At 48.3% G+C, this 26,912-nt stretch overlaps 3 protein-coding genes across 3 annotated transcripts; 2 read left to right on the forward strand and 1 right to left on the reverse strand.

Moving 5' to 3' along the window:
* Positions 1–4,039: 4,039 nt before the first annotated feature.
* LOC135258073 (KN motif and ankyrin repeat domain-containing protein 2-like) lies at positions 4,040–17,217 on the forward strand. Its single transcript, XM_064341275.1, has 11 exons — positions 4,040–4,219; positions 6,095–6,167; positions 6,723–7,847; positions 8,237–8,339; positions 8,924–9,094; positions 9,594–9,684; positions 11,692–11,911; positions 12,077–12,219; positions 15,098–15,298; positions 15,450–15,602; positions 16,183–17,217. Exons 2-11 carry the CDS (start codon positions 6,134–6,136, stop codon positions 16,312–16,314), a joined length of 2,373 nt encoding a protein of 790 aa, XP_064197345.1. The 5' UTR covers positions 4,040–4,219; positions 6,095–6,133; the 3' UTR covers positions 16,315–17,217.
* A 1,101-nt stretch (positions 17,218–18,318) lies between these two features.
* Positions 18,319–21,556, reverse strand: rps28 (ribosomal protein S28). The gene is made up of 4 exons (XM_064341277.1): positions 21,438–21,556; positions 19,893–19,940; positions 18,680–18,805; positions 18,319–18,402 (listed from the first exon to the last, which is right to left on the reverse strand). Exons 1-3 carry the CDS (start codon positions 21,474–21,476, stop codon positions 18,683–18,685), a joined length of 210 nt encoding a protein of 69 aa, XP_064197347.1. The 5' UTR covers positions 21,477–21,556; the 3' UTR covers positions 18,319–18,402; positions 18,680–18,682.
* si:rp71-39b20.4 (potassium voltage-gated channel subfamily V member 2) lies at positions 20,411–26,650 on the forward strand. The gene is made up of 3 exons (XM_064341276.1): positions 20,411–20,535; positions 22,525–24,049; positions 25,393–26,650. Exons 2-3 carry the CDS (start codon positions 22,739–22,741, stop codon positions 25,708–25,710), a joined length of 1,629 nt encoding a protein of 542 aa, XP_064197346.1. The 5' UTR covers positions 20,411–20,535; positions 22,525–22,738; the 3' UTR covers positions 25,711–26,650.
* The last annotated feature ends 262 nt before the right edge of the window (positions 26,651–26,912 follow it).

Consider the following 26,912-nt stretch of genomic DNA (forward strand, 5'->3'; position numbering starts at 1 on the left):
GCATGAAACAGACTGTGCAGTCTGGACTGGTTTAATAGATGCGTGTGACTGTTGGCAGGAGATGGGCTGTGCAGTCTGGACTGGTTTAATAGATGTGTGTGACTGTTGGCAGGAGATGGGCTGTGCAGTCTGGACTGGTTTAATAGATGTGTGTGACTGTTGGCAGGAGATGGGCTGTGCAGTCTGGACTGGTTTAATAGATGCGTGTGACTGTTGGCAGGAGACGGGCTGTGCAGTCTGGACTGGTTTAATAGATGCGTGTGACTGTTGGCAGGAGACAGACTGTGCAGTCTGGACTGGTTTAATAAATGCGTGTGACTGTTGGCAGGAGATGGACTGTGCAGTCTGGACTGGTTTAATAGATGCGTGTGACTGTTGGCAGGAGACAGACTGTGCAGTCTGGACTGGTTTAATAGATGCGTGTGACTGTTGGCAGGAGATGGACTGTGCAGTCTGGACTGGTTTAATAGATGCGTGTGACTGTTGGCAGGAGAGGCGTGCAGTCTGGACTGGTTTAATAGATGCGTGTGACTGTTGGCAGGAGATGGACTGTGCAGTCTGGACTGGTTTAATAGATGCGTGTGACTGTTGGCAGGAGACAGACTGTGCAGTCTGGACTGGTTTAATAGATGTGTGTGACTGTTGGCAGGAGACAGACTGTGCAGTCTGGACTGGTTTAATAGATGTGTGTGACTGTTGGCAGGAGATGGGCTGTGCAGTCTGGACTGGTTTAATAGATGTGTGTGACTGTTGGCAGGAGATGGGCTGTGCAGTCTGGACTGGTTTAATAGATGCGTGTGACTGTTGGCAGGAGACAGACTGTGCAGTCCGGCCTGTTTCGAGAGTCGGGGTATGTGGGGAGACTGAGGGAGCAGTGTGAGAAGTAGGGGAAAGTTCAAGCCCGTTAAATATGACGAAACTGAGGCTTCCACAACGCACAGTGAATCAGCGGACACTGAGAAGTTTAACCCTTTCTGGTCTCCCTTACCCTGCAGGCTATTTGGGTGAAAGGTTACAGCCGGCTGTAAAAACCACAACACTGACTGATCCAGCCTAATTCCACAGAATTTTACTAAAAGAATCCACTGTTTTAGCAAAAGAGGCACTAAAGGTTGACAGATTATTAAAGATTATAGCTTTTTAATACAGATAGGATTCAATCAGTATAAGGCACTCTCTAGTGTCGCTTTTTTTATCGATCCGGAAGCCATCTTTAATTACGCACATAAAATAAGGATGACTGATGCTAATTGTGGAGGTCACACACATCTTTTAGGGAGTCCCAGACTACTCACCTAGGGATGGGGCTTGTATTCTACTGATTTTGAACGTTGACATTTGGCAAACGTCACCTAAAAACAGAGGGTGGGGTGGACAGCAGGCCTGGCTTGAGGGGTGTGGTGGGAACACATTCACTGTCCTTGGGGTTTGCTGATTCTCTTTAACTTCCTGAATTTTACATGTTTTCCTGGGAAGGTGAGGGTGGGGTGAGGGTGGGGTCAGGGTGGGGTTAGGGTGGGGTCAGGGTGGGGTTAGGGTGGGGTTAGGGTCAGGAGGGAAGAGATTGTCAGCATTTGTTGCCTCTACAAGGTTGCCAGTGCTTTTTTAAGGGACAATTTACTCAAATTAATTTTTTTTAACCTTTTCTTTAAATGTTAGAAATGTTTTTAAACCTGACAATGATAGCTTATGCGACTGCTTAGCCAGTGTGACTGCTTAGCCACTTGAATGAAGATGCTTATAAAAATTTGATTATTCAGTATATAAGAGATTATATCATCATGTACATGTTGTAATTGCACATGCCACCTATGAATAATTCATTTTTGCAAACAATTGTGTTATTATTATCATTATCATTATCATTATCATTATCATTATATAGAAGTTTTAATGTAGGTGGTTGTGGCCAAAGAGTTCAGTTTTGTTTAATCAGTTCACAGCACATTGTTCCAAAAACATGCAGTGTTAGAGGGGTACACCACAGTTTGTGAAATGCAACAGTTCTTTAACCCCTGTTACCCCTGGGGGGCCACAAGGACAAGCAGGGGGTAGGAATGGAAGAAGCAAACATAACCCCCTCTCCTCCCCCACAGCCTGGAATTAGGCAGGATTGCGCCGCCTTCTGGGTGCTGTGCACAGCCAAGCATATCCCACACCACAGCAGCCTGTGAGCATATCCCACACCACAGCAGCCTGTGAGCACATCCCACACCACAGCAGCCTGTGAGCACATCCCACACCACAGCAGCCTGTGAGCACATCCCACACCACAGCAGCCTGTGAGCACATCCCACACCACAGCAGCCTGTGAGCACATCCCACACCACAGCAGCCTGTGAGCACATCCCACACCATAGCAGCCTGTGAGCATATCCCACACCACAGCAGCCTGTGAGCATATCCCACACCACAGCAGCCTGTGAGCACATCCCAAACCACAGCAGCCTGTGAGCACATCCCACACCACAGCAGCCTGTGAGCATATCCCACACCACAGCAGCCTGTGAGCACATCCCACACCACAGCAGCCTGTGAGCACATCCCACACCACAGCAGCCTGTGAGCATATCCCACACCACAGCAGCCTGTGAGCACAGCCAAGCACTCATAGTAAGCAGGTGAGTATGAGAGTCAGGTAATTAGGTGAGTACGCTAGTGCTTCTCCTACATTCTGAGCCACTTTGGAGGACCTCTAAACTACTTTAATGCATGGTACTGAATAGAGACTGTACTAAGTACAACACTGCCCTCTCCTGGATAGAATGAAACACTTCATTCCCGTACCTCCAGGATTATGCCCTGCCTTATCGCTCAAACTGTGACCCTGACATAAAGGAACACAGATAACAACTACTGATCTCACTACAATCATCATTTATTCTAGTTAAGAATTAAAATCTTACTTTTTGGAAAGCTATGGTGACACAAATTAAACACTGCAACAATGAAACAAATTCATTATCTTCAGATCCACTCAAGTCAGACTGGGCACTCTGTAAGTATTTGGACAGTGACACAATATTTGTCGTTTTGGTTCTGTACTCCAGCACATTGTATAATGCCCTGGTATCCTACGAACATCCACAAACCTTGCTGTGCGTGATTTCATTGAAAACTACTTTCTACTTAAGTACACCAACTCTGCGCAGTCTCAACCAAAGCTGGCAGGATTCAGGGACGCAGTGTCAACATTGTTAAAACAAAATGGCTCTTAACCATCGGGGAGCAGTAGGGAGAAGTGCCAAGGCAAGTAGGAGGGATGAGCAGGCCAGCACAGGGAGGGGGGAGTCAGGTCCTCAGAAGCAGCAGCAGAGAGCAGGTGGGGGTGTAGTCCTGGACTGTGGCCTAGCGGTAAACCAATGGCAGATCCCTGAATTTGATACGGGCATTCCCCCCCCCCCCCCGCCCAAGTGGAGGGAGCACGGGAGGGAGGTGTCATGGGAACATGAGCTCAGACCACAGACAGATGCAGCATGTTATCCTTAATTATCCTGTAAGTCAGACAGATACAGCATGTTATCCTTAATTACCCTGTAAGTCAGACAGATGCAGCATGTTATCTTTAATTACCCTGTAAGTTAGACAGATACAGCATGTTATCCTTAATTACCCTGTAAGTGCAGCATCAGCACATGTTACAACAATCAAATGAACATAAGAAAATAATTAATATGAAAGTAATTGCAAAAAAGCTTATCTATATTGTGTTACAGTGACATAATATTTTCTATTAACATAACAGAAGGATACATACACTCATTGATAAAATAATCAGGTCATTTTGCCATTCATTGCAAAATTTAGTCTCAACAAAAAAAATATTCTAAGCTATATGTTAATTGCACCTCCAGGACAGACAAAATGATCAAATAATTATCCAGTATTGTCATTTGTTGAAAATAAGTAGTGAACTGTGATGTCAGATCAAAACACGCCGCGTACATTAAAAATAGCATAAAACATTTATGAATCGGATATCAGTTCCACATATAAACACGACAGTTATAAAAACTCCTTTCCCTTAACAACAGCCTAAGCAAGCTACCATCCGGCCACCATCATTGGCTCGGCACCCATTGGGTAACTGCGCGTAACTGGGCGGTTTCTCTTTGAGGAGTGCGCGGGTGGCATGTATACTCTTCTCCTGAACCTATGTCCTACTTAAACACATTTTTAGCGCAGTGCTTTTTCGTTCTTCGCGGTGAAATCACAAAAGGTAAGAACACCCAGGTCAATGTTTTCCAAATCAGATAACTGGCTCGGGCTGATGTGAGTGCTGCTCGGGCTGGTGTGAGTGCTGCTCGGGCTGGTGTGAGTGCTGCTCGGGCTGGTATGAGTGCTGCTCAGGCTGGTGTTAGTGCTGCTCAGGCTGGGGTGGTATAAGTGCTGCTCAGGCTGGGCTGGTGTGAGTGCTGCTCGGGCTGGTATGAGTGCTGCTTGGGCTGGTATGAGTGCTGCTCGGGCTGGGGTGAGTGCTGCTCGGGCTGGTGTTAGTGCTGCTCAGGCTGGGGTGGTATAAGTGCTGCTCAGGCTGGGGTTGTATGAGTGCTGCTCAGGCTGGTGTGAGTGCTGCTCGGGCTGGTATGAGGGCTACTGGGGCTGGTGTGAGTGCTACTCAGGCTGGGGTGGTATGAGTGCTGCTCAGGCTGGGGTTGTATGAGTGCTGCTCAGGTTGGTGTGAGTGCTGCTCAGGCTGGGGTTGTATGAGTGCTGCTCAGGCTGGGGTGGTATGAGTGCTGCTCAGGCTTGGGTGGTATGAGTGCTGCTCAGGCTGGTGTGAGTGCTGCTCAGGCTGGTGTGAGTGCTGCTCAGGCTGGGGTGGTATGAGTGCTGCTCAGGCTGGGGTGGTATGAGTGTTGCTCAGGCTGGTGATAGTGCTGCTCAGGCTGGTGTGAGGTGCAGCTGGTGGTATCAGGCTGCGGCTGGTATGAGTGCTGCTCAGTGGTAGTGCTGCTCAGGCTGGGTATGAGTGCTGCTCAGGCTGGGTGTGAGTGCTGCTCAGGCTGGGGTGGTATGAGTGCTGCTCAGGCTGGTGTGAGTGCTGCTCAGGCTGGGGTGGTATGAGTGCTGCTCAGGCTGGTTAGTGTGCTCAGGCGTGATGAGTGCTGCTCAGGCTGGTGGTATGTTAGTGCTGCTCAGGCTGGTGTGAGTGCTGCTCAGGCTGGGGTGGTATGAGTGCTGCTCAGGCTGGGGTGGTATGAGTGTTGCTCAGGCTGGTATAAGTGCTGCTCAGGCTGGTGTGAGTGCTGCTCAGGCTGGGCTGGTATGAGTGCTGCTCAGGCTGGGGTGGTATGAGTGCTGCTCAGGCTGGTGTGAGTGCTGCTCAGGCTGGGGTGGTATAAGTGCTGCTCAGGCTGGTGTGAGTGCTGCTCAGGCTGGGGTGGTATGAGTGCTGCTTGGGCTGGTATGAGTGCTGCTCAGGCTGGGGTGGTATGAGTGCTGCTCAGGCTGGTGTGAGTGCTGCTCAGGCTGGGGTGGTATAAGTGCTGCTCAGGCTGGTGTGAGTGCTGCTCAGGCTGGGGTGGTATAAGTGCTGCTCAGGCTGGTATGAGTGCTGCTCAGGCTGGGGTGGTATGAGTGTTGCTCAGGCTGGTATAAGTGCTGCTCAGGCTGGTGTGAGTGCTGCTCAGGTTGGGGTGGTATGAGTGCTGCTCAGGCAGGCTCTAAATAGAATGGGCATGTCTGCACTGCTGTCTGGGGACAGTGGAATGCACTGGGGGATGGAGCCACAGGGGCTGTGACCGGCTGTGACCCCCCCCCAACCCCACAAGCCCCCCACCCTCCCACCCCACCCGCGGGTTCGGTTTCACATATAGCAAATCCAAACACAAATCAAAACAAACATTTCCCAGCATTCACCAGACCCAATTAACTTTACAAGGGAGGGTCTATGCTTTATGTATGTGTTTGTGTGTGAAACACCAGGAAGTTCTGGAGTATTTTTAACTTCAATTTCAAAGTATTGCTTCCAGTAGTCATGTGATTCCATGTAAAATGAAGCATGGAATGTGGAGTGTGCGTAGGAGTATAAAAAACTGCTTCTCCAAACTCACAGACCGCATCATGTGACAATCAGTGCTTGTTTTTGCAGGCGCAAGGCATCGGTCCGTCTGCCTGTAACTGATGGAAGATGGAGCCTGTGGAGGGCACACAGAAACGACCTGGTAAGAAGCTAAACCACCTCATGTTCTGTTAGTTGATTGTTGAATTGTTAATTCTACTGATAGACCAAAATGCCGGCACTTGTAGTCGGTAGAGGCGCTAGCACTGCTGGTAGATGAAGATATTAACACTAATGGTAGAAAGTCACTAGCACTGCTGGTAGATAAAGATATTAACACTAATGGTAGAAAGGCACTAGCACTGGTGGTAGATTCATACATTAGTGCTAATGGTAGCAAGGCAGTAGCACTGGTAGTAGATGAAGACATTAGCACTAATGGTAGAAAGGCACTAGCACTGGTGGTAGATAAAGATATTAACACTAATGGTAGAAAGGCACTAGCACTGGTGGTAGATTCATACATTAGTGCTAATGGTAGCAAGGCAGTAGCGCTGGTAGTAGATGAAGACATTAGCACTAATGGTAGAAAGGCACTAGCACTGGTGGTAGACAGAGGTGGGGTGTTAGCAGTAGCAGTAGAATTGTTAGCTAGTTGATGTGGAGACATTAGCATTAGTGCTAGCAGTAGGTGACTTGTGCTGTCTGGGCCCTGCAGCTCCTTCACTCTTGTGCACTCGGGGGGGCACATACTCTGTCCAAACGCCGTATGGCTACCAGCTGGACCTGGATTTCCTGAAGTATGTGGAGGAGATAGAGAGCGGCTGTAAGGGCTGGGCTCCCCGCAGGCCCCAGTGCAGACCCCCCCAGAGGGGTCCCAGAACAAGTCCCAGGTGGGGCAGGGTGGAGCAGGCGCTGGTGGAAGTGAGCCAGAGACTCCAGCTGGCAAGGCTGGCCCGGTCCGACAGCCTGGCAGAACTGGGCGAGCCCGACATCCCGCACGTCTCCCCTAGCAACTCCTCAGACCCAGAGTTCTGCCAATCACATGCATCCTCTCCCCTTAGCCCCACATACAGCCCAGCCTGCAGTGATGACCCTGCTAGCAGCCAGGACTCAGGGGTGGGGCCAGACCTGGCCGAGCTGGGAAAGGGGGGGCGGCGAGGGGAAGCAGGCAGATTGGGGCGGGACTGGTGGTCTGTTGCTGTGGGAGATGACAGGCCCCTGGAGGAGAGCAGGGACTTACGGGATGTTGCCGTGGAGACGGAGCTTGTGGAGACCTGTGAAATAGGAGTTGGGATGGATGAGGCCTCATCTGTGCCAAAGGGCCAGACGGAGAGGGAGCTGGATGCCCTGCGGCACACCGTGGAGATTCAGCGCCAGCGTATCCAGGACCTGGAGGCCCAACTCAGCCTCGCTCAGCAACAACAGGAAACACGGAGGCCTCAGCAGGAACAGGAAGCGCTGAAGCCTCAGCAGGAACAGGATAAGTCACAAACAGGGGGAGGGAAGGTGTGTACCAAAGCACTGATGCACAAGACTCAGGTGGAAACAGAGCCCTGTCCAGGCTGCACCTGGGCAAGTAGTCACTTGGAATTACCTGAAGACACAGGTGGCTGTAAGGTGCAGGGGTTTCTTGGACAAGGTGCTGGCAGTACCCAGAGCGCCACACTCCAGCAAAATGACCAGAGCACTCAGACAGACTTCACTGGGAGCCTGAGAGGAAATGCTTCACTGACAGTGACCAGCAGGGGGAGTCAGTGGGAGAGCCCTGATGAGGACAAGGACAAATCCATCATCCCTGCAGTGCAAAATGGGGAGGTCATGCCATCCAAACCAGCTGCAGGTGGGAGCTACATGTTTATGAGCTTTTGGTGTGTTTTTGTGTGTATGGTACATACATGCAGGCATGTGTGTGTGTATGCATACATGTATGTGTGTTCATGTTTCTGTTAAGTAGTGTGATTTTGTAGCAACAACAGGAATGGGCAATTCTATTCATGACAGAATGGAATTGTCATTTTGTTTACACCAATTTGGCTGTCATTTTCAGCTTAGCAGGAAATGTAGGTAAAATCTTAAATTGCTTATATGATTGGGCTAATTCAGTAATTAAGATAATTATTTCATGAAATAATAAAAAACAATGTGGCATGAAATAACAAACTAGGCTTTCTTTACTCACTGTTGGTGTAGACTCATTGGTCCCCCTGGTGGCATGTTCCTGTACTGCAGGTATGCCGAAGTCCATTATGAAAAGGCCAGGTGAGGACAGGGCTTCAAGGCTCAGTGCTGGCCACAGAAAGTGCCTGCAGTTTGTGGGGATACTTAAGGGAGGGTGAGAGCCTCAGACACGCACACACGCGCGCACGCACTCACTCACACACTCACTCACTCACTCACACTCACTCATTCACTCACTCACACTCTCACACTCTCACACTCACACACTCACGTACTCACTCACACACACTCACACTCTCACTCACACACTCACACTCACTCATTCACTCATTCACTCACTCACACACTCACACTCTCACACTCACACACTCACGTACTCACTCACACACACTCACACACTCACTCACACACACACTCTCACACTCACACAGGCACACACATTCATGCACACACACACACACACATTTATGTGAGCCACACAAGCTACCCCTAACCCTTAAACCGAACCCTAGCCCCACACACATTGACACATGAAACATTGATACAGCTCCCAGGATGCACTGCACAGTCCACTGTGACCTGCAATGAACGAAAGAATAAAAACAAAGTTTTAAAGCTCCATGCTGGGATTGATCCTTTTACTGTAATAATTGTAAACTAGTACTCTGTGTTGATAGCAAATGTCTGGGTTACAAAACCACTTCCTGAGCTGTTGGACAAGGGTGTATCATCCTGCAGGTATGAGTCAACCTCCAGCGAGGAAGAGGAAGATGAAGAAGAAGGCAGCTTCTCAGGAGCCTCAGACAGCAGTGGAGGAGCGGAGGAGTCTCTGGAAGACTCCTCCTTTCAGGAGAGGAACATCAACCCAGACAGCGGAAACGAACCAGAGATTGAAGAGGAAAAAGAGAAGTACGCCCCCTATGTAAAGCCTCTGGTATTGCAATCGGGAGGGTGAAGCATTGATGCTTTAGTCAAAGTTATCTGAAGTCATTGAGAGTGTACTGTGGTCCTGTTGTTCAGGAAAGCCCGTCTTTAAGTTCTAGTGTTAAACGCGGACATGCAGCTGCACATCACTTCTCAAGCAGAGATCACAAACTCAGATCCTGCAAGGCTGCTGGTTTTTGTGCACTTAAGTGCTTAATTTAAGTCATTTGTTGACTGAAGCACCTGCACAGCTTGTTTCCAAGGCCTAGATAGACCCCTGCACATACGCTCTAGAGTGAATCACGTAAAATGGGTGTGACTGTTGCAGGTTCGAGCTAAGTGCTAAATGGGCTTCACTGTGTCGCAGGTTCGAGCTGAGTGCTAAATGGGCTTCACTGTGTCGCAGGTTCGAGCTAAGTGCTAAATGGGCTTCACTGTGTCGCAGGTTCGAGCTGAGTGCTAAATGGGCTTCACTGTGTCCCAGGTTCGAGCTGAGTGCTAAAATGCGGGAGGCCTGTCTCATCCTGAAGAGCCACCTGGATGATGACATCAGCGCTGTGCACGGGGACGTTGTGGTGTGTATCCCAGCATGCCTCTATCACTCTGACTCACATCCTGCAGTTAATGACCCAATTGGTTATGTTCCCTGCTGTAGTGCTTCTTAAAATTAAATGGCCTGTCATTCATAATCTATCACAGCTTGTAAAAGGAAAATTAAGGTCACTGGTCCATTGAAATGAAACACTCACTGGAGTGAAATAGAAACCCCAGGAAATGCAAGCTCAGATTTCCTTTAGTGCCCAGACCTGATTTAATGAGTTTCTGATTCGATCTTAAATGTATGAGTGCTGTCAGAAAGCTACATGACAGTAACATGGTAATGCTTTAGTATTATCATGGTAATGTTAACGCATCTATTACAGTTACAGTAACATTACCGTCTAATGCTTCAGTAATGTTACAGTCCGGCTGAAATCTAATGCCTCAATGATAGATTAGTATTACTAACACTTCAGTGATGCTTCACTAATGTTGCAGCAATGTTGCAGTAATGTTGCAGCAATGTTACAGTAATATTTCAGTAATTCTACAGTAATATTGCAGTAATGCTACAGAAATGTTTCAGTAATGTTAAAGTAATGCTACAGAAATGTTGCAGTAATGCTACAGAAATGTTTCAGTAATGTTAAAGTAATGTTACAGTAATGTTGCAGTAATGTTGTGGTAATGTTGCGGTGATGCTACAGTAATGCTGGCAGTAATGTTGCAGTAATGCTACAGTAAAGTTGCAGTAATGTTGCAGTAATGCTACAGTAATGTTGCGGTAATGCTATAGTAATGTTGCAGTAATTTTGTGGTAATGTTGCAGTAATGTTGCAGTAATTTTGTGGTAATGTTGCAGTAATGTTGTGGTAATGTTGCAGTAATGTTGTGGTAATGTTGCAGTGATGCTACAGTAATGCTACAATAATGTTACAGTAGTGTGGCAGTAATGTTGCAGTAATGCTACAGTAATGCTGGCAGTAATGCTACAGTAATGCTGGCAGTAATGCTACAGTAATGCTGGCAGTAATGCTACAGTAATGCTGGCAGTAATGTTGCAGCAATGCTACAGTAAAGTTGCAGTAAAGTTGCAGTAAAGTTGCAGTAATGTTGTGGTAATGTTGCAGTAATGTTGTGGTAATGTTGCAGTGATGCTACAGTAATGCTACATTACATTACATTACATTACATTCATTTAGCAGACGCTTTTATCCAAAGCGACGTACAAAAGTGCATTTTCATGATCGTAGACAACTGCTGAACACGGGTTCAGTAAGGTACAATTACTTATTTTGTAAAGCTATTTCTAGCCGAGAACAAAGAACACTATCCTGGTCTAACATCTGCAAAGCCAAACTAGGCAGAAGAATAAGCTAGAGTATTAGGACAAATACAATTTACCAAGAAGTGCAGGGATGGGGCAACATGTAACAAGTGACAGGAAAAAGGGTTTTTTTTTTTTTTTTTTTTAATATATATATATATATATATACACAGCGTGGTGGTGGTTATTCTAGGTATAGTCTGAAGAGATGAGTCTTCAGGCCACGGCGGAAGATGGATAGTGAGGGGGAGGTTCAGAGAGGGACGGGGAGTTCGTTCCACCACTGGGGAGCTAGGGTGGAGAAGCTCTGTGATCCCTTTGGGCGGGTGGGAGGGGTTGCAAGACGCCCTGCTGCCGCAGAGCGGAGTGGTCGAGCAGGCACATAGAATTGAGTCATGTCCTGCAAGTAGATAGGGGCTGTCCTGTTGGCGGCAGTGTAGGCAAGGGTCAGGGCTTTGAATCGGGCTACAATAATGTTACAGTAATGTGGCAGTAATGTTGCAGTAATGCTACAGTAATGCTGGCAGTAATGCTATAGTAATGTTGCAGTAATGTTGCAGTGATGCTACAGTAATGCTGTAGTAATGCTACAGTAATGCTGGCAGTAATGTTGCAGTAATGCTACAGTAATGTTGCAGTAATGCCACAGTAATGTTGCAGTGATGCTACAGTAATGTTGCAGTAATGTTGCAGTAATGTTGTCTCTGTACTACAGCTGTCCAGCAGTCACACTGTGGAGCTGGAATGGTTCCGAGTGTCCAGCTCTAAGACCGCCAGACCTGCCCATGTGACCAGTTTCCTGGTGGCCTTCTCTCAGCTGTTTCCTGGCTTGGTGGAGTGCGTGGTCAACATGGCCGACCTCAACGGCAACACCGCTCTGCACTACAGCCTTTCCTATTCAAACTTTGCAGTGGTCCGTGTCCTACTGGACACCGGTCAGTTCTTCACATAAAAAATGTGTATAGCAATGACTGTCACCAATTCCTGACAAAACGATTCATAAATATTTGACGTGTCCCTCTCTCTCTGTCTATAAATATACACCGAATGTGTATGTGTGTGTGTGTGTGTGTGTGTGTGTGTATGTGTATATGCTGCAGGTGTGTGCTGTGTCGACCAGTGGAATAAGGCCGGGTACACACCTGTCATGCTGGCAGCTGTGGCCACAATAAGAACAGCAGACAACATGCAGCTGATCAGACGGCTCTTCAGCCAGGGCAACGTCAATGCCAAGGCCAAACAGGTAAGCTCGAGCTCCACCAGGTGAGCTCCATCCTTCCACAGATCTCTGCACAGTGGGCCAGCAGCTGTACAGGTGTGCTGAAGATCAACCGCTCAGTGTCTGCACAGATGTCCTGAAGTTCAGCCGCTCAGCGACTGTACAGGTGTGCTGAAGGTTGTGTCCACACTAGTGCAGGATATCTCAGAAGAGTCTCCTAGAGTCTAATCATTCTGGCTGGGGATCTGTAGTCATGTAGAGATGGCTCTCCTGTCTGTGATGGAATCACTGGAATCTGCAGAAACATCCTATGTGATCTCTGCTGCAGACCATACACCTGGTCATAAGGATCTTTTTGGGAACCCTGGCTGATATTGAGATCTCAGGTTGTCTGCTCCCCTCGGGTGAGCTGGCAGGGCTGCATGTGAGAGTCCCACTCGCAGAGCTGCGCCTCAGCCCTCCTGCGTCTCAGATCCTCAAACCCCTCCTGCATCTCAGACCCCTCCTGCGCCTCAGACCCCTCCTGCGTCTCAGACCCTCAGACCCCTCCTGCATCTCAGACCCCTCCTGCGCCTCAGACCCTCAGACCCCTCCTGCGTCTCAGACCCTCAGACCCCTCCTGCGTCTGAGTCTCAGACCCCTCCTGCGTCTCAGACCCTCAGACCCCTCCTGCATCTCAGAGCCCTCCTGCGCCTCAGCCCTCCTGCGTCTCAGACCCTCAGACCCCTCCTGCATCTCAGAGCCCTCCTGCGCCTCAGACCCTCAGACCCCTCCTGCATCTCAGACCCCTCCTGCGCCTCAGACCCTCAGACCCCTCCTGCGTCTCAGACCCCCAGACCCCTCCTGCGCCTCAGACCCTCAGACCCCTCCTGCGTCTCAGACCCTCAGACCCCTCCTGCATCTCAGACCCTCACACCCCTCCTACGTCTCAGACCCCCAGACCCCTCCTGCATCTCAGACCCTCACACCCCTCCTACGTCTCAGACCCCTCTTCCTGTTTCCGTGTGGCTCTAGATCTCTGGGCTCAGTAGTGTCCTTAGATGGATTGTCAGAGGAACATATTTCATTACGCATTAAAGCCCGTATTAGTAATATTTTCAGTTTATTGATTAGTCAACATCTCACACTCAGTTTTGTCATATCTTCATATCTAGGTGTTCAACCTAGCAGCTACTTCCTCTCTCTTCAGTAAACTCCCTATTGCCCTTGGTAATTCAATACTGTCCACATCCCAATCGCATCTGCATCAAAACAGTTACTCAGACCTGCAGATTTTCATTTTCTCCTACTTTGCCATTTACCTTTGTTTAACGGTTTTGTTTGCTGGCTACTTCTGTCTAACCCTAATCCTAACCCTAACGGTTTCGTGTGTCGTGCGCGTGCTTGCATGCGTGTGTGGTATGTGTGTCGTGTGTGCGTGCGTGCGTGCATGGATGCATTTGTGTGTGTTGTGCGGGTGCGTGTGTGTGTGTGTGTGTTGTGCGGGCGCGCGTGTGTGTGTGTGTGTTGTGCGGGTGCGTGCATACATGCGTGTGTGGTATGTGTGTCGTGTGTGTGTGTCGTGCGGGTGCGTGTGTGTGTGTGTGTGTCGTGCGGGTGCGTGTGTGTGTGTGTGTGTGGATGCGTGTGTGTCGTGCGGGTGCGTGTGTGTGTGTGCATGGATGCATTTGTGTGTGTTGTGCGGGTGCGTGTGTGTGTGTGTGTGTCGTGCGGGTGCGTGTGTGTGTGTGCATGGATGCATTTGTGTGTGTTGTGCGGGCGCATGTGTCGTGTGTGTGTGTCGTGCGGGTGCGTGTGTGTGTGTGGATGCGTGTGTGTGTGTTGTGCGGGTGCCTGTGTGTGTGTGATGCGTGTGTGTGTCGTGCGGGTGCGTGTGTGTGTGTGTGTGTGTCGTGCGGGTGCGTGTGTGTGTGTGTCGTGCGGGTGCGTGTGGTGTGTGTGTGTCGTGCGGGTGCGTGTGTGTGTGTGTGTGTCGTGCGGGTGCGTGTGTGTGTGTGTGTGTGGATGCGTGTGTGTCGTGCGGGTGCGTGTGTGTGTGTGCATGGATGCATTGTGTGTGTTGTGCGGGCGATGTTGTGTGTGTGTGTGTGCGGGTGCGTGTGTGTGTGTGGATGCCTGTGTGTGTGTGATGCGTGTGTGTCGTGCGGGTGCGTGTGTGTGTGTGTGTGTGTCGTGCGGGTGCGTGTGTGTGTGTGTGTGTCGTGCGGGTGTGTGCGCGTGTGTGTGTCCTGCGGGTGCGTGTGTGTGTGTGTGTTGTGCGGGTGCGTGTGCGTGTGTTGTGCGGGTGCGGGTGTGCGTGCGGGTGTGTGTGTGTGTCGTGCGTGTGTGTGTGTGTTGTGCGGTGTGTGTGTGTGTTGTGCGGGTGCGGGTGTGTGTGTGTGTGTGTGTGTGTCGTGCGGGTGCGGGTGTGTGTGTGTGTCATGCCGGTGCGGGTGTGTGTGTGTGTGTCATGCCGGTGCGGGTGTGTGTCGTGCGGGTGCGTGTGTGTGTGTGGGTGTGTGTGTGTGTCCTGCGGGTGCGTGCGCGTGTGTGTGTCGTGCGGGTGTGTGTCGTGCGGGTGCGGGTGTGTGTGTCGTGCGGGTGCGTGCGCGTGTCATGCGTGTGTGTGTGTGTGTGTGTGTGTCGTGCGGGTGCGGGTGTGTGTGTGTGTCGTGCGGTGCGTTCGTGTGTGTGTGTCCTGCGGGTGCGTGCGCGTGTGTGTGTCGTGCGGGTGTGTGTGTGTGTGTGTGTGTCCTGCGGGTGCGTGCGCGTGTGTGTGTCATGCGGGTGTGTGTGTGTGTGTGTGTGTGTCGTGCGGGTGCGGGTGTGTGTGTGTGTCGTGCGGGTGCGTTCGTGTGTGTGTGTCCTGCGGGTGCGTGCGCGTGTGTGTGTCGTGCGGGTGTGTGTGTGTGTGTGTGTGCAGACAGGCCAGACGGCGCTCATGCTGGCGGTCGCTCGCAGGCGGATGGAGATGGTGTGGGCGCTGCTGGACAGCGGGGCGGATGTGAACGCTCAGGATGGGGAGGGATGCACCGCCCTGATGAGCGCCTGCCAGCACGGCCACGCCCACACAGTCTCTTTGCTCCTACAGCACCCCCGCTGTGACATCACCCTGAGGAACAATGTGGGTACAGCACAGTCCACCTCCTCCCACTTCACCCCTACCATCCCGCTAAGTGCACCTTTACTGTGGTTTACACAGTACACCTGCCTGGTGTCTAGCACTGGGCCACTAATGTGTACATCCACGCCTCCCGCCCCCTCTCTCTCTGCAGGCTGGGGATACTGCACTCTCCATTGCTCTGGGGGCCTCACGCAGTGACATTGCTGTGCTGCTTTACACTCATATGAACAGAAGCATCCCTCCTCCCACTCCCACAGCCCTGAGTTCCACTTCCATGAGATCCACCCCCTCCACAACAGAATCAGTGAGTTCAACCCCTCCACAACAGAATCAGTGAGTTCCATCCCCTCCATAGCAGAATCAGTTTGTTCCATCCCTTCCACAACAGAATCAGTGAGTTCCATCCCCTCCACAACAGAATCAGTGAGTTCCATCCCCTCCACAACAGAATAAGTTTGTCCATCCCCTCCACAACAGAATCAGTTTGTTCCATCCCCTCCACCAGTGGTTCTTAAGCTTGGTTACAAATATGTAGGGGCGACATAGCTCAGGAAGAAAGAGTGTTTGTCTGGCAGTCGGAGGGTTGCCGGTTCAATCCCGCCGCCCTGGGCGTGTCGAAGTGTCCCTGAGCAATACACCTAACGCCTAATTGCTCGTAACGAGCGGATTGGTACCTTGCATGCCATCCTTTCAGCGTTGGTGTGAACTGGTGAATGAGAGGCATCAATTGTAAAGAGCTATATAAATGCAGTCCATTTACCAAATATAAAGCTCTTAATTATGTGCTTTTCACCTTTTAAATTACATTATCCGCTATCTAAACCACTAAAGTTCAAATGTTTCAAATGCATTTCCAGTGTGGATTATTTATGATTTTATTTCAGGAGACCCCCAAGGCTATCCCTGGAAGACCCCCTTTACCCAAAAAGATGGGGATACAGAGGCGGCATGAAGCTGCAAAGACGGAGAAACTGAAAGGACGTTCCACTCTTCCTGCAAACAGCCAAACTGTTTAAAAAATATATCAAAGCATTTATAATTCCTCCATAAAACACATCAGCCAGTGTTGTTTTCTACCAACACTGTACAAGTGGTACAAGACCACTGTGCTAAACCAATATTAACAATAATACTTTTCTGATATTTTAAATGTGACATAATACAGCATTTTAAGTTAATTCATCCCTTAATGCTACATTTTCATCCACTTTTTATGTACAAAATGTAGATCATATTTTAGCAGTTGACTGATGCAGAACAGGCTTCTGATAGAGAGGAATGGGGCTTCTGGTCAGGAGTGCTGAAGCACATTGGTTTGGAACCTCTCAATCTCTCTATGCTCTGCCCCACTGCCCACGTTCAAACTGCTCATCCCGCCACTGGACTGTGCTGTCCAGGACTATTCCCCCTATCCCCAGAACCACTGGACTGTGCTGTCCAGGACTATTCCCCCTATCCCCAGAACCACTGGACTGTGCTGTCCAGGACTATTCCCCCTATCCCCAGAACCACTGGACTGTGCTGTCCAGGACTATTCCCCCTATCCCCAGAACCACTGGATTGTGCTGTCCAGGACTATTCTCCCTATCCCCAGAACCACTGGACTGTGCTGTCCAGAACTATTCCCCCTCTCCCCAGAACCACTGGACTGTACTGTCAGACAGCACAACAACAATTAACCCATGAGGATTAAAGGGACAGCACACTATATTTCAGAGCGCGCACACATCCTACTGTACAGCTACAATGTCTCTAATTCGGTACCTTTAGAACGCTACCTGTGCAAGAGGATTTACCTACAAGTGTTTTCTCATATCTTCATGAAACTGTGCAATACAAGTGGTGGTTGGTGTATATCACAGTACATGATTGTGCAAATTAGATTTTATGAACTTGTGGATAAACATCACGTAAATATCTTTGATGTTTTCAGTCATTTTTGTTGCCCTTGATTCTTTAGTCTTTCTTCTATTTGTTTAATCATTTTTTTGTTTTGTCATTCTTAATTCACACACTACTGCCCCCTTGCAAACACATGCCTTGACAATGCACCGTTGGATATTACACTCTGGTTTTATGAAAGTAAGAAAAAACTAATTGACATTTTCATTTAACCAATCAAACAAATTGAAATATAAGGATATGTAGAAAACTATGTTCTGAATTTATGCACTAATGTTTCCATATTTATGGCAAATCATGAGCAGCTAGCTGCTCAGGTAAGGACAGTTGCCATGGCAACAGCCTCCATGCTTCATGTGACATGAGGACAATATGGAGCCTGGCAGGGCTGTTCGAGTGGCCAAGACATCAGCCTCATACATAAATGCTTCCAACTTCATTTTGAAATTTTCCAGCCTTTCAACCAAGGCCGAGTAACTTAAGTAACCAAGGCCTAGTAATAACCAGGGGAAAATATGGCCTAGTAACTGAAATAACCATGACATAGTAACCAAGGTAACAATGGCCTAGTAACTGAAGTAACCATAACCTAGTAACCAAGGTAACGATGGCCTGGTAACTGAAGTAACCAAGGCCTAGTAAACAAATTTTGAGAATTTGTGGGGCACAAGGATCTGCCACCGAATCATTTCTGCCCTCAGTCCAACAGGTTTTATTGAGCAATTATCTGAATACCAATTTTAGCTACAGCGCTGAATACAGAGTTGCTGCGAAATGAGTTTCTTCTGAAAAGGAAAATGTAAAGGATTCACAATCCCTAAAAGGCTGTTTTTTCCAGATTTAGTAAGATTGCTTACTGGTATTCCATAGGCAATAGAGAGACAGCTGTGACAAATATGTTCCAAGGTGCAGATATGATTAAAGCTATTTAGTGAACATATTTATAATGTTAGCCTACAGTTACCCACAAAGAATGTATGGCTTTCAGGAAGACATGTTTTTAGAAAGATCAGTATTAGGGAATCAGCTGAACCAAGCCTCACAACTGAGAGCACAACCTGAAACACTTGTGGTTCAACTTTCACAATGCAACACCTTCCCATGAAATACAAAACAAATTTAATGTTCAAGCATCGCTTTGCTTTTATTGTGAATCGGCACATGCTCAGGCAGAACTCAATTCATCCCGTCTCCACAGTGACCTGCAGGAAAACCACACAAAACTGTAATGAACGCCTACTCTAAAAAGAAACACAACAAAGTTAAATATCCCTGTTTCCCTGAGACAAAGTTTGCTATTGTTAAAAAATTAAATAAAAACAAACCTTGATACTTTTCAGGTGGTTGTTTATTTTCCCAGAAGTACTAGATTACAGACCCTTCTGACTGAGGAGTGTGACAAACAGGGAAGATACTGGCTGTGTGTGAGCGGCCGGCTGTGATTGGCTGACTGTGTGCAACTGGCCGGCTGTGGGTCACCTGCTAGCGCAGTCTCCGGGCCTCCCTCTCAGACTCCAGCAGAGTCAGCACGTCCCCCTCCCTCACCGGCCCCTTCACATTCCGGATGATCGATCGGTTGCTGTCGTCCATGAACTCCACTCGAACCTGGAAACATCAACATTCAAAATAAAGTAATCTTAAGAGCGGGGGGGGGGGGGGGGGGGGGGGGGGGGGTATGGGTCAACACTTCAGCATGGGAGTACCCTTCCTCTAAACCCTTGAATGTGCACTTATTTGGTAAACACAGTTGCCAGGCTTTCCGAGTTGAGTTTTGCATTTACACACTGCAATATTCGGACGTCTCATGTCACCCCCCTCCTGTGCTCAAATCAAATCAAAATTCTGGTATTGGGGTACAAGGGGGCTAAAGGAGCTGCCACCCATACCTTCAGGCCACAGTCCAGCCCTCCACCCCAACCCACGCTCTACACTCTGCTCCACCCCAACCCGCGCTCTACACTCTACTCCCCCAACCTGCACCCTACACTCTGCTCCACCCCAACCCACGCTCTACACTCTGCTCCCCCAACCTGCGCCCTACACTCTGCTCCACCCCAACCTGCCCTCTACACTCTGCTCCCCCCCCCAACCTGCACTCAACACTCTGCTCCCCAACCTGCGCTCAACACTCTGCTCCCCCAACCTGCGCTCAACACTCTGCTCCCCCAACCTGCGCTCTAAACTCTGCTCCACCCCAACCCACGCTCTACACTCTGCTGCCCCCCCCAACCTGCGCTCTACACTCTGCTCCACCCCCAACCTGCGCTCTACACTCTGCTCCACCCCAAACCTGCGCTCTACTCTGCTGCCCTCCCCAACCTGCACTCTGCACTCTGCTCCACCCCCAACCTGCGCTCTACACTCTGCTGCCCCCCCCAACCTGTGCTCTACACTCTGCTCCACCCCAACCTGCTCTACACTCTGCTGCCCCCCCCAACCTGCTCTCTACACTCTGCTGCCCCCACCAACCTGCGCTCAACACTCTGACCCACCCCAACCTGCGCTCTACACTCTGCTGCCCCCCCTCCAACCTGCGCTCTACACCAAGTCAGTCTGGATACAAGCTAAAGGCTCAAAATGTAAATGTCTGCTGGTTGAAAGTCCATCTATTTTTGCTGGCTACACAAAAGGTGACCTGATTCGTTAGAGACGCAACACAACAGTTAACTGAACCCTAACCCTGATGACTTACCTGGGTACACTGCCCCTGCGAACCTGTCCTTCCCAGAACCTTGGTTACCTGAAATAAAAGGAAAAATACTTTGTAGAAAACAAATTTACAGATATATTCACAGATTTACATTCAATGAGTAAACTAGAAGCCAACACTACTGATGGCCGGATCAATGGCAGATTACTTCTGAAAAACATTTATAACAATTCATGAGGGAAAGCCATGCAGCTATCAGCTAACTGGGCTCCAATGTGCACCCACTGGATTTATTCACCTTCACTGTTTTTGGATAAAATGGAAACACACTCAGAGCAGCGTATTAATACTGAAATTCTCTTGCAAGGTCATGTTCAAGACCAGATTTGACAGTGCTAGAGACCAGGGAACTCAAACTTCAGTACCGGAGGCCTGCAGTGTATGTAGTTTCTTTTCAATCAGGAGCCAATACAGGCTTTTGCAAAAAGCTGTGGGAGCTACTTAGCCAATTAGAGACTTAAATTAAGCATTTAACTGCTGCGAAGCTCCAAAACCAGCAGACCGCATAGCCTTCCCAGATGAGCATCAGTGGACTGAGCTGACTGTTTGCATCATGAAACATTGCTTTTATTTATATACCCAATCAAACATTCTAGTCTTCTCATGACAGTAACACAGTGAGCAGGTAGGTAGCTACATTAATTTAAACCACTTTTTACATTTAAATCTTCAAATGAGACTTGACTGCACTATTTCTTTTCATCTGACTTGTGTGTTTGCCCTGAGGTTGGCAATGAATAGAATTAGTTTTTTAACTTCTGGAATGTTTCATAGCAATTAGACATTTTATATTCTGTGCATCCTGTAAACCGTTCACTGTAAGAATATAATTTCATTCGTTAACGTGTGGAATGTTTCAGTTATTACAGAATTTTACGATTTTCTGTGCATCCTGTAAACCATTCAGTCAGGCGCTGTAGACACAATCACAATCTCGTTGACCAAGTACTCGGTCACAAAGTACACCGTCATACAGAATGCAAATGAAAACCGCGCATATCCAACAAACATGTAAATTAAAAACAGAAAATGAAAGACCCATCTTCATCTATTTACACGGTTAAAGTAATACTACAATGAGGAAATTAACAGTGGACAGGAACCAAACGTTACCTTGCTATCCATTAAGCTAACGTTACTGTCTATTTTTAGACTAACAAAATACCCCACTGCAAAAAGGTCAAGTATACATTAGAATTACAGCCACGAAGCTGCGTAATTAGCTTATCACCTATGTTTGTGCATATTTTGCTATTGCATTGCCAACGACTTAGTTAACAATTGCAAGATATTATACCCAGGTGGTCCGAATTTATATCCTTGCTACACCGGGGCAGGGAGGAAGTGTATCATCGTGCCTGAAAATGGGAAAATGAGCTTAATCCACAACCTGGATCACGACCACATAGTCCACCGATTTATAACTTGAACAATATATTCAGGGATTACTCAAGAGTCGTATGCGATTAACAGAAATTCGTTCGTTTATTTATCGCAAGCAAAACATAAATTACTAAAGTTTCTTACTCTTGCGAGCTTGATAGGCTGCACGCGACTGGCGTCCATGTTGGTAGCCCGAAACAGAAAGGAAGTCACGTGGAGACAGGAGAGTTTATGAACTCCGAAACGAAATACACATTCAAATATTTAACCGAATTCATATATTTACAACTTCAAAATAAATAATACACATTTATGCAATTTAAGGCTATTTATGCAAAAAAAGAAAAAGAAAACAAAAACCAAAAAAAATGGATACTTACATTCCGTTCGTCCTCCCGGCGGACATTGCGCGGCATTTTGAAAACATTTGGGAACCGGCTGGGCTTCAGGCAGACATATTTGTAGTTGTGTTTTTTTTTTAAAAATCGCTAACATTAGTAACAGTGCAACAGAAGAGATAATCCCAAAAATAAAGGTTAGAAAAGTTTAAACCCAATATTCAAGAAAAAACATAGAGATAGCAAAAAAAATATATATATATTAGCATTACAGATCGAAAGCCGTCCAAAAGTAATGATATATGAAAACAAGAATGACGAAAAAAAACCATTTATGTGGTTATTATTATTATTATTATTATTATTATTATTATTATATAATATGTAATATTAATTATATAATAATAATATAGTATACCAATTTACAGGCCCAAGTGCTTCACAGGATAAAAATAGGAGTCTGATATAATTAAATGGTCAGAAATGCAGCCTGGTGCTACCACAGTCATTAGAATAATTTTAAAGTCATTTCTGAATCTCACAGTAAATTAATGCAAAGACTGAAGTGCAGGGGTGCTGCACACTCTCTTTTGAAGTTCAGGGGTGCTGCATGCTCTCTTTTGGGCTTGTGTCAGGGTTCTTGCAGTCGCATTTTGCCTGAGCAGTAAGTGCCTGTAAGCCTATAACAGCCAAAGGTTAATGGTGGCTTCTTATAGTTTGCCTTTACTTAGAACTAAATCCTTAAAGCACATTGAACTAATCCCATTGGCAGTATTTATGACTACGCTTAGGGCCTAAAGGACTGCAGGCAGATTATGACCCCACAGGGGAGGTCTCTGGGTGGGTGGGGCGTGTCATGCTCTTGATTGTTTTCTTAACTCTGTCTCTCTCAGCACGGCATGGAGGGAGGAGAGGACCTTTCCCCCTGAACCTCAAAACCTGGTGGACTGTGGACATCCCAAAACAGGCACTAACAGGCAGGCAGAGACAGGATCTACCACTCAGAGACCCCACAAAAGATCCTCCCGTGGGGAGAGTTTGGGTTCATTTCCTTCACTCCCATTCTCCTTCTGCTAACCCCCCCCCCCCCCCAAAGAGTCTGTCACAATGGATCCTCCAAGGAGACATGCCCATAAGAAGCTGAAGAAGAGGCGTTCCAGCCTTTTTGCCAACCTCAAGTTTGCTGGAAGTTTCTCCCAAAGCATGGAGGTCGAGTCCAGCGCCTTCCCCTTTGCCCAGGACAGCTCCATCAAGGCCTGGACCTCCATGGACCACCTGGACAGCCCTACCCCCATAATGGAGGAGCCCGAGGCAGGGGCAGCCACGGAGGCCCGGAAACCTCCAAAGAGGCAATCCACTACCATCAATATAAACGTGGGGGGCAAGCTGTTCCGCATCCCCACGCGCATGGCGGTACGGCACCCTCACACCCGCATTGGGAAGCTGGCCCTTTGCACAGACCCTGCCAGACGGCAGCAGCTGTGTGACGATTACTCCGTGCACACTAACGAGTTCTTCTTCGACCGGGACCCCACATTCTTCCACTACATCTCTCACTTCTACCGCTCCAAGGTGCTGTGGGTAATGGACGGATTGTGTCCTGTAAACTTCGAGGAGGAGATGGCCTTCTGGGGCCTGCGCATGCGAGACATGCAGCGCTGCTGCAGAATCCTGTTTGAAGAGAAGGTGGATGAGCTGCGAGACCAGCTGAAGGTTGAACGTGAACTGATGGCTGAGATTGACCCCCAGCACAATGAGGAGGGCTTTAAGACCATGTTCCTGGGCGGCCTGCGCAAGGCTGTCTGGGATTTAATTGAGAACCCTTACTCCTCGCCAACCGCCAAGGCCTTCGCCATCTTCTCCAGCATCTTTGTGATCACCTCCATTGCTGCCATGACTCTGAACACTGTCTCTGAGCTCCGAATTTATACCATCTATGGGAAAACCTATGTGGAGTTTGTGGAGATTGCCTCAATCCTCTTCTTCACCCTGGAGTACTTCCTGCGCTTGCTCACCACCTGTAACATCACAAACTTCCTGAAGAGCACCCTGAACTTTGTGGACCTGGTGGCCGTCATGCCTTACTTCATCCAGATTGTATTTGAGGCAATGTCAGACCAAGAGGATCTAAATGTGCAGGATGATCTCCGAGGGGCAATGTCACGTGTTAGCAAGGCCAGCAAGGTGCTGAAGGTGGTCAAGCTGATGCGCATATTCCGCATCCTAAAGCTAGCGCGTCACTCCACCGGTATGCGAGCATTCGGATTCACCTTGCGGCAGTGTTGTGAGCAAGTGTGTTGCCTCTTCCTCTTCATCACCATGGGAATCTTCACCTTCTCTGCCCTCATGTATTCAGTGGAGCACAAGATGGAGGGAACCCCCTTCAGCAGCATCCCTGACACCTGGTGGTGGGCAGCGGTGAGTACCGTTGTACTGTTTTTATTTAAAGTGTCTTTGTGACAATGTCTCTGAAAAAACTATAAAATACAAGAATAGAATTGAGTTGAATAATGGTGAAATATCCCACTGTCTCACCCCCGTAACCAACAATCCTGTCTACACCTAACACAACACATCCCACTGTCTCCCTAACACACATCCACTGTTCAACCGTAACACCAACACATCCCACTGTCTCCCGTAACCCCACATCCACTGTCACACCGACACACACATCCCACTGTCTCACACCCATACACACACATCCATGTCTCACATTAACAACATCCACTGTCTCACACCCATAACACTAACACATCACACTGTCTCACCCCTGTAACACTAACACATCACACTGTCTCACCCCCATAACACTACACATCCCACTGTCTCACACCCGTAACACTACACATCCCACTGTCTCACACCCATAACACTAACACATCCACTCTCGTACCTACACACACTTCTCACCTAACACTAACACATCCCACTGTCTCACACCCGTAACACTACACATCCCACTGTCTCACCCCGTAACACTACACATCCCACTGTCTCACACCCATAACACAACACATCCCACTGTCTCACACCCATAACACCAACACATCCCACTGTCTCACACCCATAACACAACACATCCCACTGTCTCACACCCATAACACCAACACATCCCACTGTCTCACACCCATAACACAACACATCCCACTATCTCACACCCGTAACACCAACACATCCCACTATCTTACCCCGTAACACAACACATCACAGTCTCACACCCGTAACACCGACACATCCCACTGTCTCACACCCATAACACAACACATCCCACTGTCTCACATCCATAACACAACACATCCCAGCAGCTCCATAATGGCAACTTGCACTCACTTCTGACTTGGGAATTAAAATACAGAAAATGCAATGAAATCTATACGCCAAAGCAACAGCTATTTATAAATAACAAATGTATTACTTCAACTTAAAAGTGGAAAGTACAGATCCCAATATTCAATCATTCATTAAGTCAGTGATTACAGTGGTTTCCCAACCTGTTTGCAATATTAACTGCATACTGTTTATAAGTAGCAATTGCATGGTTACACCACCAGGGTTGGTGCCTGTCAGCCACACAGCCTGGCGCAGTATATGTGAGTGGTGTATCAGTGACAGCATCCATGTCAGTGCCCCAGCACTGGAAAATTAAGAACAAATAACATAATTCAGATGGTGCAAAGGCCTCTGCTGAGCAGATCAGTAGATGAAGTGACCATGAACAGCAACTAAAACCAATGGCATGTTTTGGGGTGTCCTTGCAGGTGAGCATCTCCACCGTGGGGTACGGGGATGTGGTGCCAGTTACGGTGCTGGGCCGGATAGTGGCATTCTGCTGCATCTCCTTTGGCATCATCCTCAATGGTATGCCTATCTCCATCCTCTTCAACAAGTTCTCTGACTACTACGCCAAGCTGAAGGCCCAGGAGCACACCTACATCAACAAGCAGCACCGCCTGGAGCTGAAGACCCGGCTCCAGCGTCGGCTGCACCACTGCCTCGGTCCGCACTCTGAGGAAGAGGAGGAGTGCAGGGCCCACAACCGCAACCACAACCAGAATGAGAACCAGAACCAAAACTGAGTTCCGCAGTGCCCATTCACCACATGGTCCTGGCATGTCAACCCCACTCCTGTCCCCCACCTGATTCTATCCCCTGGGTCTTCAGGTGTAGAATTTTAGGCAAAGATGAGCAGTGGGCCTTGAGCCTAAGCTGCCAAAAATAGCAGACAACTCTCAATCTCAAGGACTGATAGGACGTAAAGTGGAAAGCGTAACTGCATCAGTGCTGCTCAGTAGCTGGAAAAGATCAAATTCCTTTTGCTGGTTTCAGATCAGTTCAGCTGACTGCTACTTCTAACTAAAGTTCTATTGTATCATAAAGGCCTATGGACTTTACAGATCAACGCATGGCAGGTTTATAGCTAAAATGTATGCATGTACTGTAGAAAGATGAGTAATTATGTTGTTTATTAATACCAAAGTTCAGTTTGCAGTTTCTTTCCAGATTATTTCTAAAAAGAGAGCATGTAATAAAACAGGGCTAAACTCTCTTCCATGTAGCAGTGCATTAGCCCACAGGGCTACACTCCTCCATGTAGCAGTGCATTAGCCCACAGGGCTACACTCCTCCATGTAGCAGTGCATTAGCCCACAGGGCTACACTCCTCCATGTAGCAGTGCATTAGCCTGCAGGGCTACGCTCCTCCATGTAGCAGTGCATTAGCCCACAGGGCTACACTCCTCCACATAGCAGTGCATTAGCCCACAGGGCTACACTCCTCCATGTAGCAGTGCATTAGCCCACAGGGCTACTCTCCTCCATGTAGCAGTGCATTAGCCCACAGGGCTACGCTCCTCCATGTAGCAGTGCATTAGCCCACAGGGCTACACTCCTCCATGTAGCAGTGCATTAGCCTGCAGGGCTACACTCCTCCATGTAGCAGTGCATTAGCCTGCAGGGCTACACTCCTCCATGTAGCAGTGCATTAGCCCACAGGGCTACACTCCTCCATGTAGCAGTGCATTACATTACATTACATTACAGGCATTTGGCAGACGCTCTTATCCAGAGCGACGTACAACAAAGTGTATAACCATAACCAGGAACAAGTATGACGAAACTCCTAGAGAGAAGTACCGGTCCAAGTACAGGGAACAACCGCATAGTTCAACCTTTAGCATTAGCCCACAGGGCTACACTCCTCCATGTAGCAGTGCATTAGCCCGCAGGGCTAAACTCTCTTCCATGTAGCAGTGCATTAGCCTGCAGGGCTACACAGTTA

This window comes from Anguilla rostrata, chromosome 6 (genome assembly GCF_018555375.3).
Source record: "Anguilla rostrata isolate EN2019 chromosome 6, ASM1855537v3, whole genome shotgun sequence".
In the NCBI taxonomy this organism is placed as follows: Eukaryota; Metazoa; Chordata; class Actinopteri; order Anguilliformes; family Anguillidae; genus Anguilla; species Anguilla rostrata.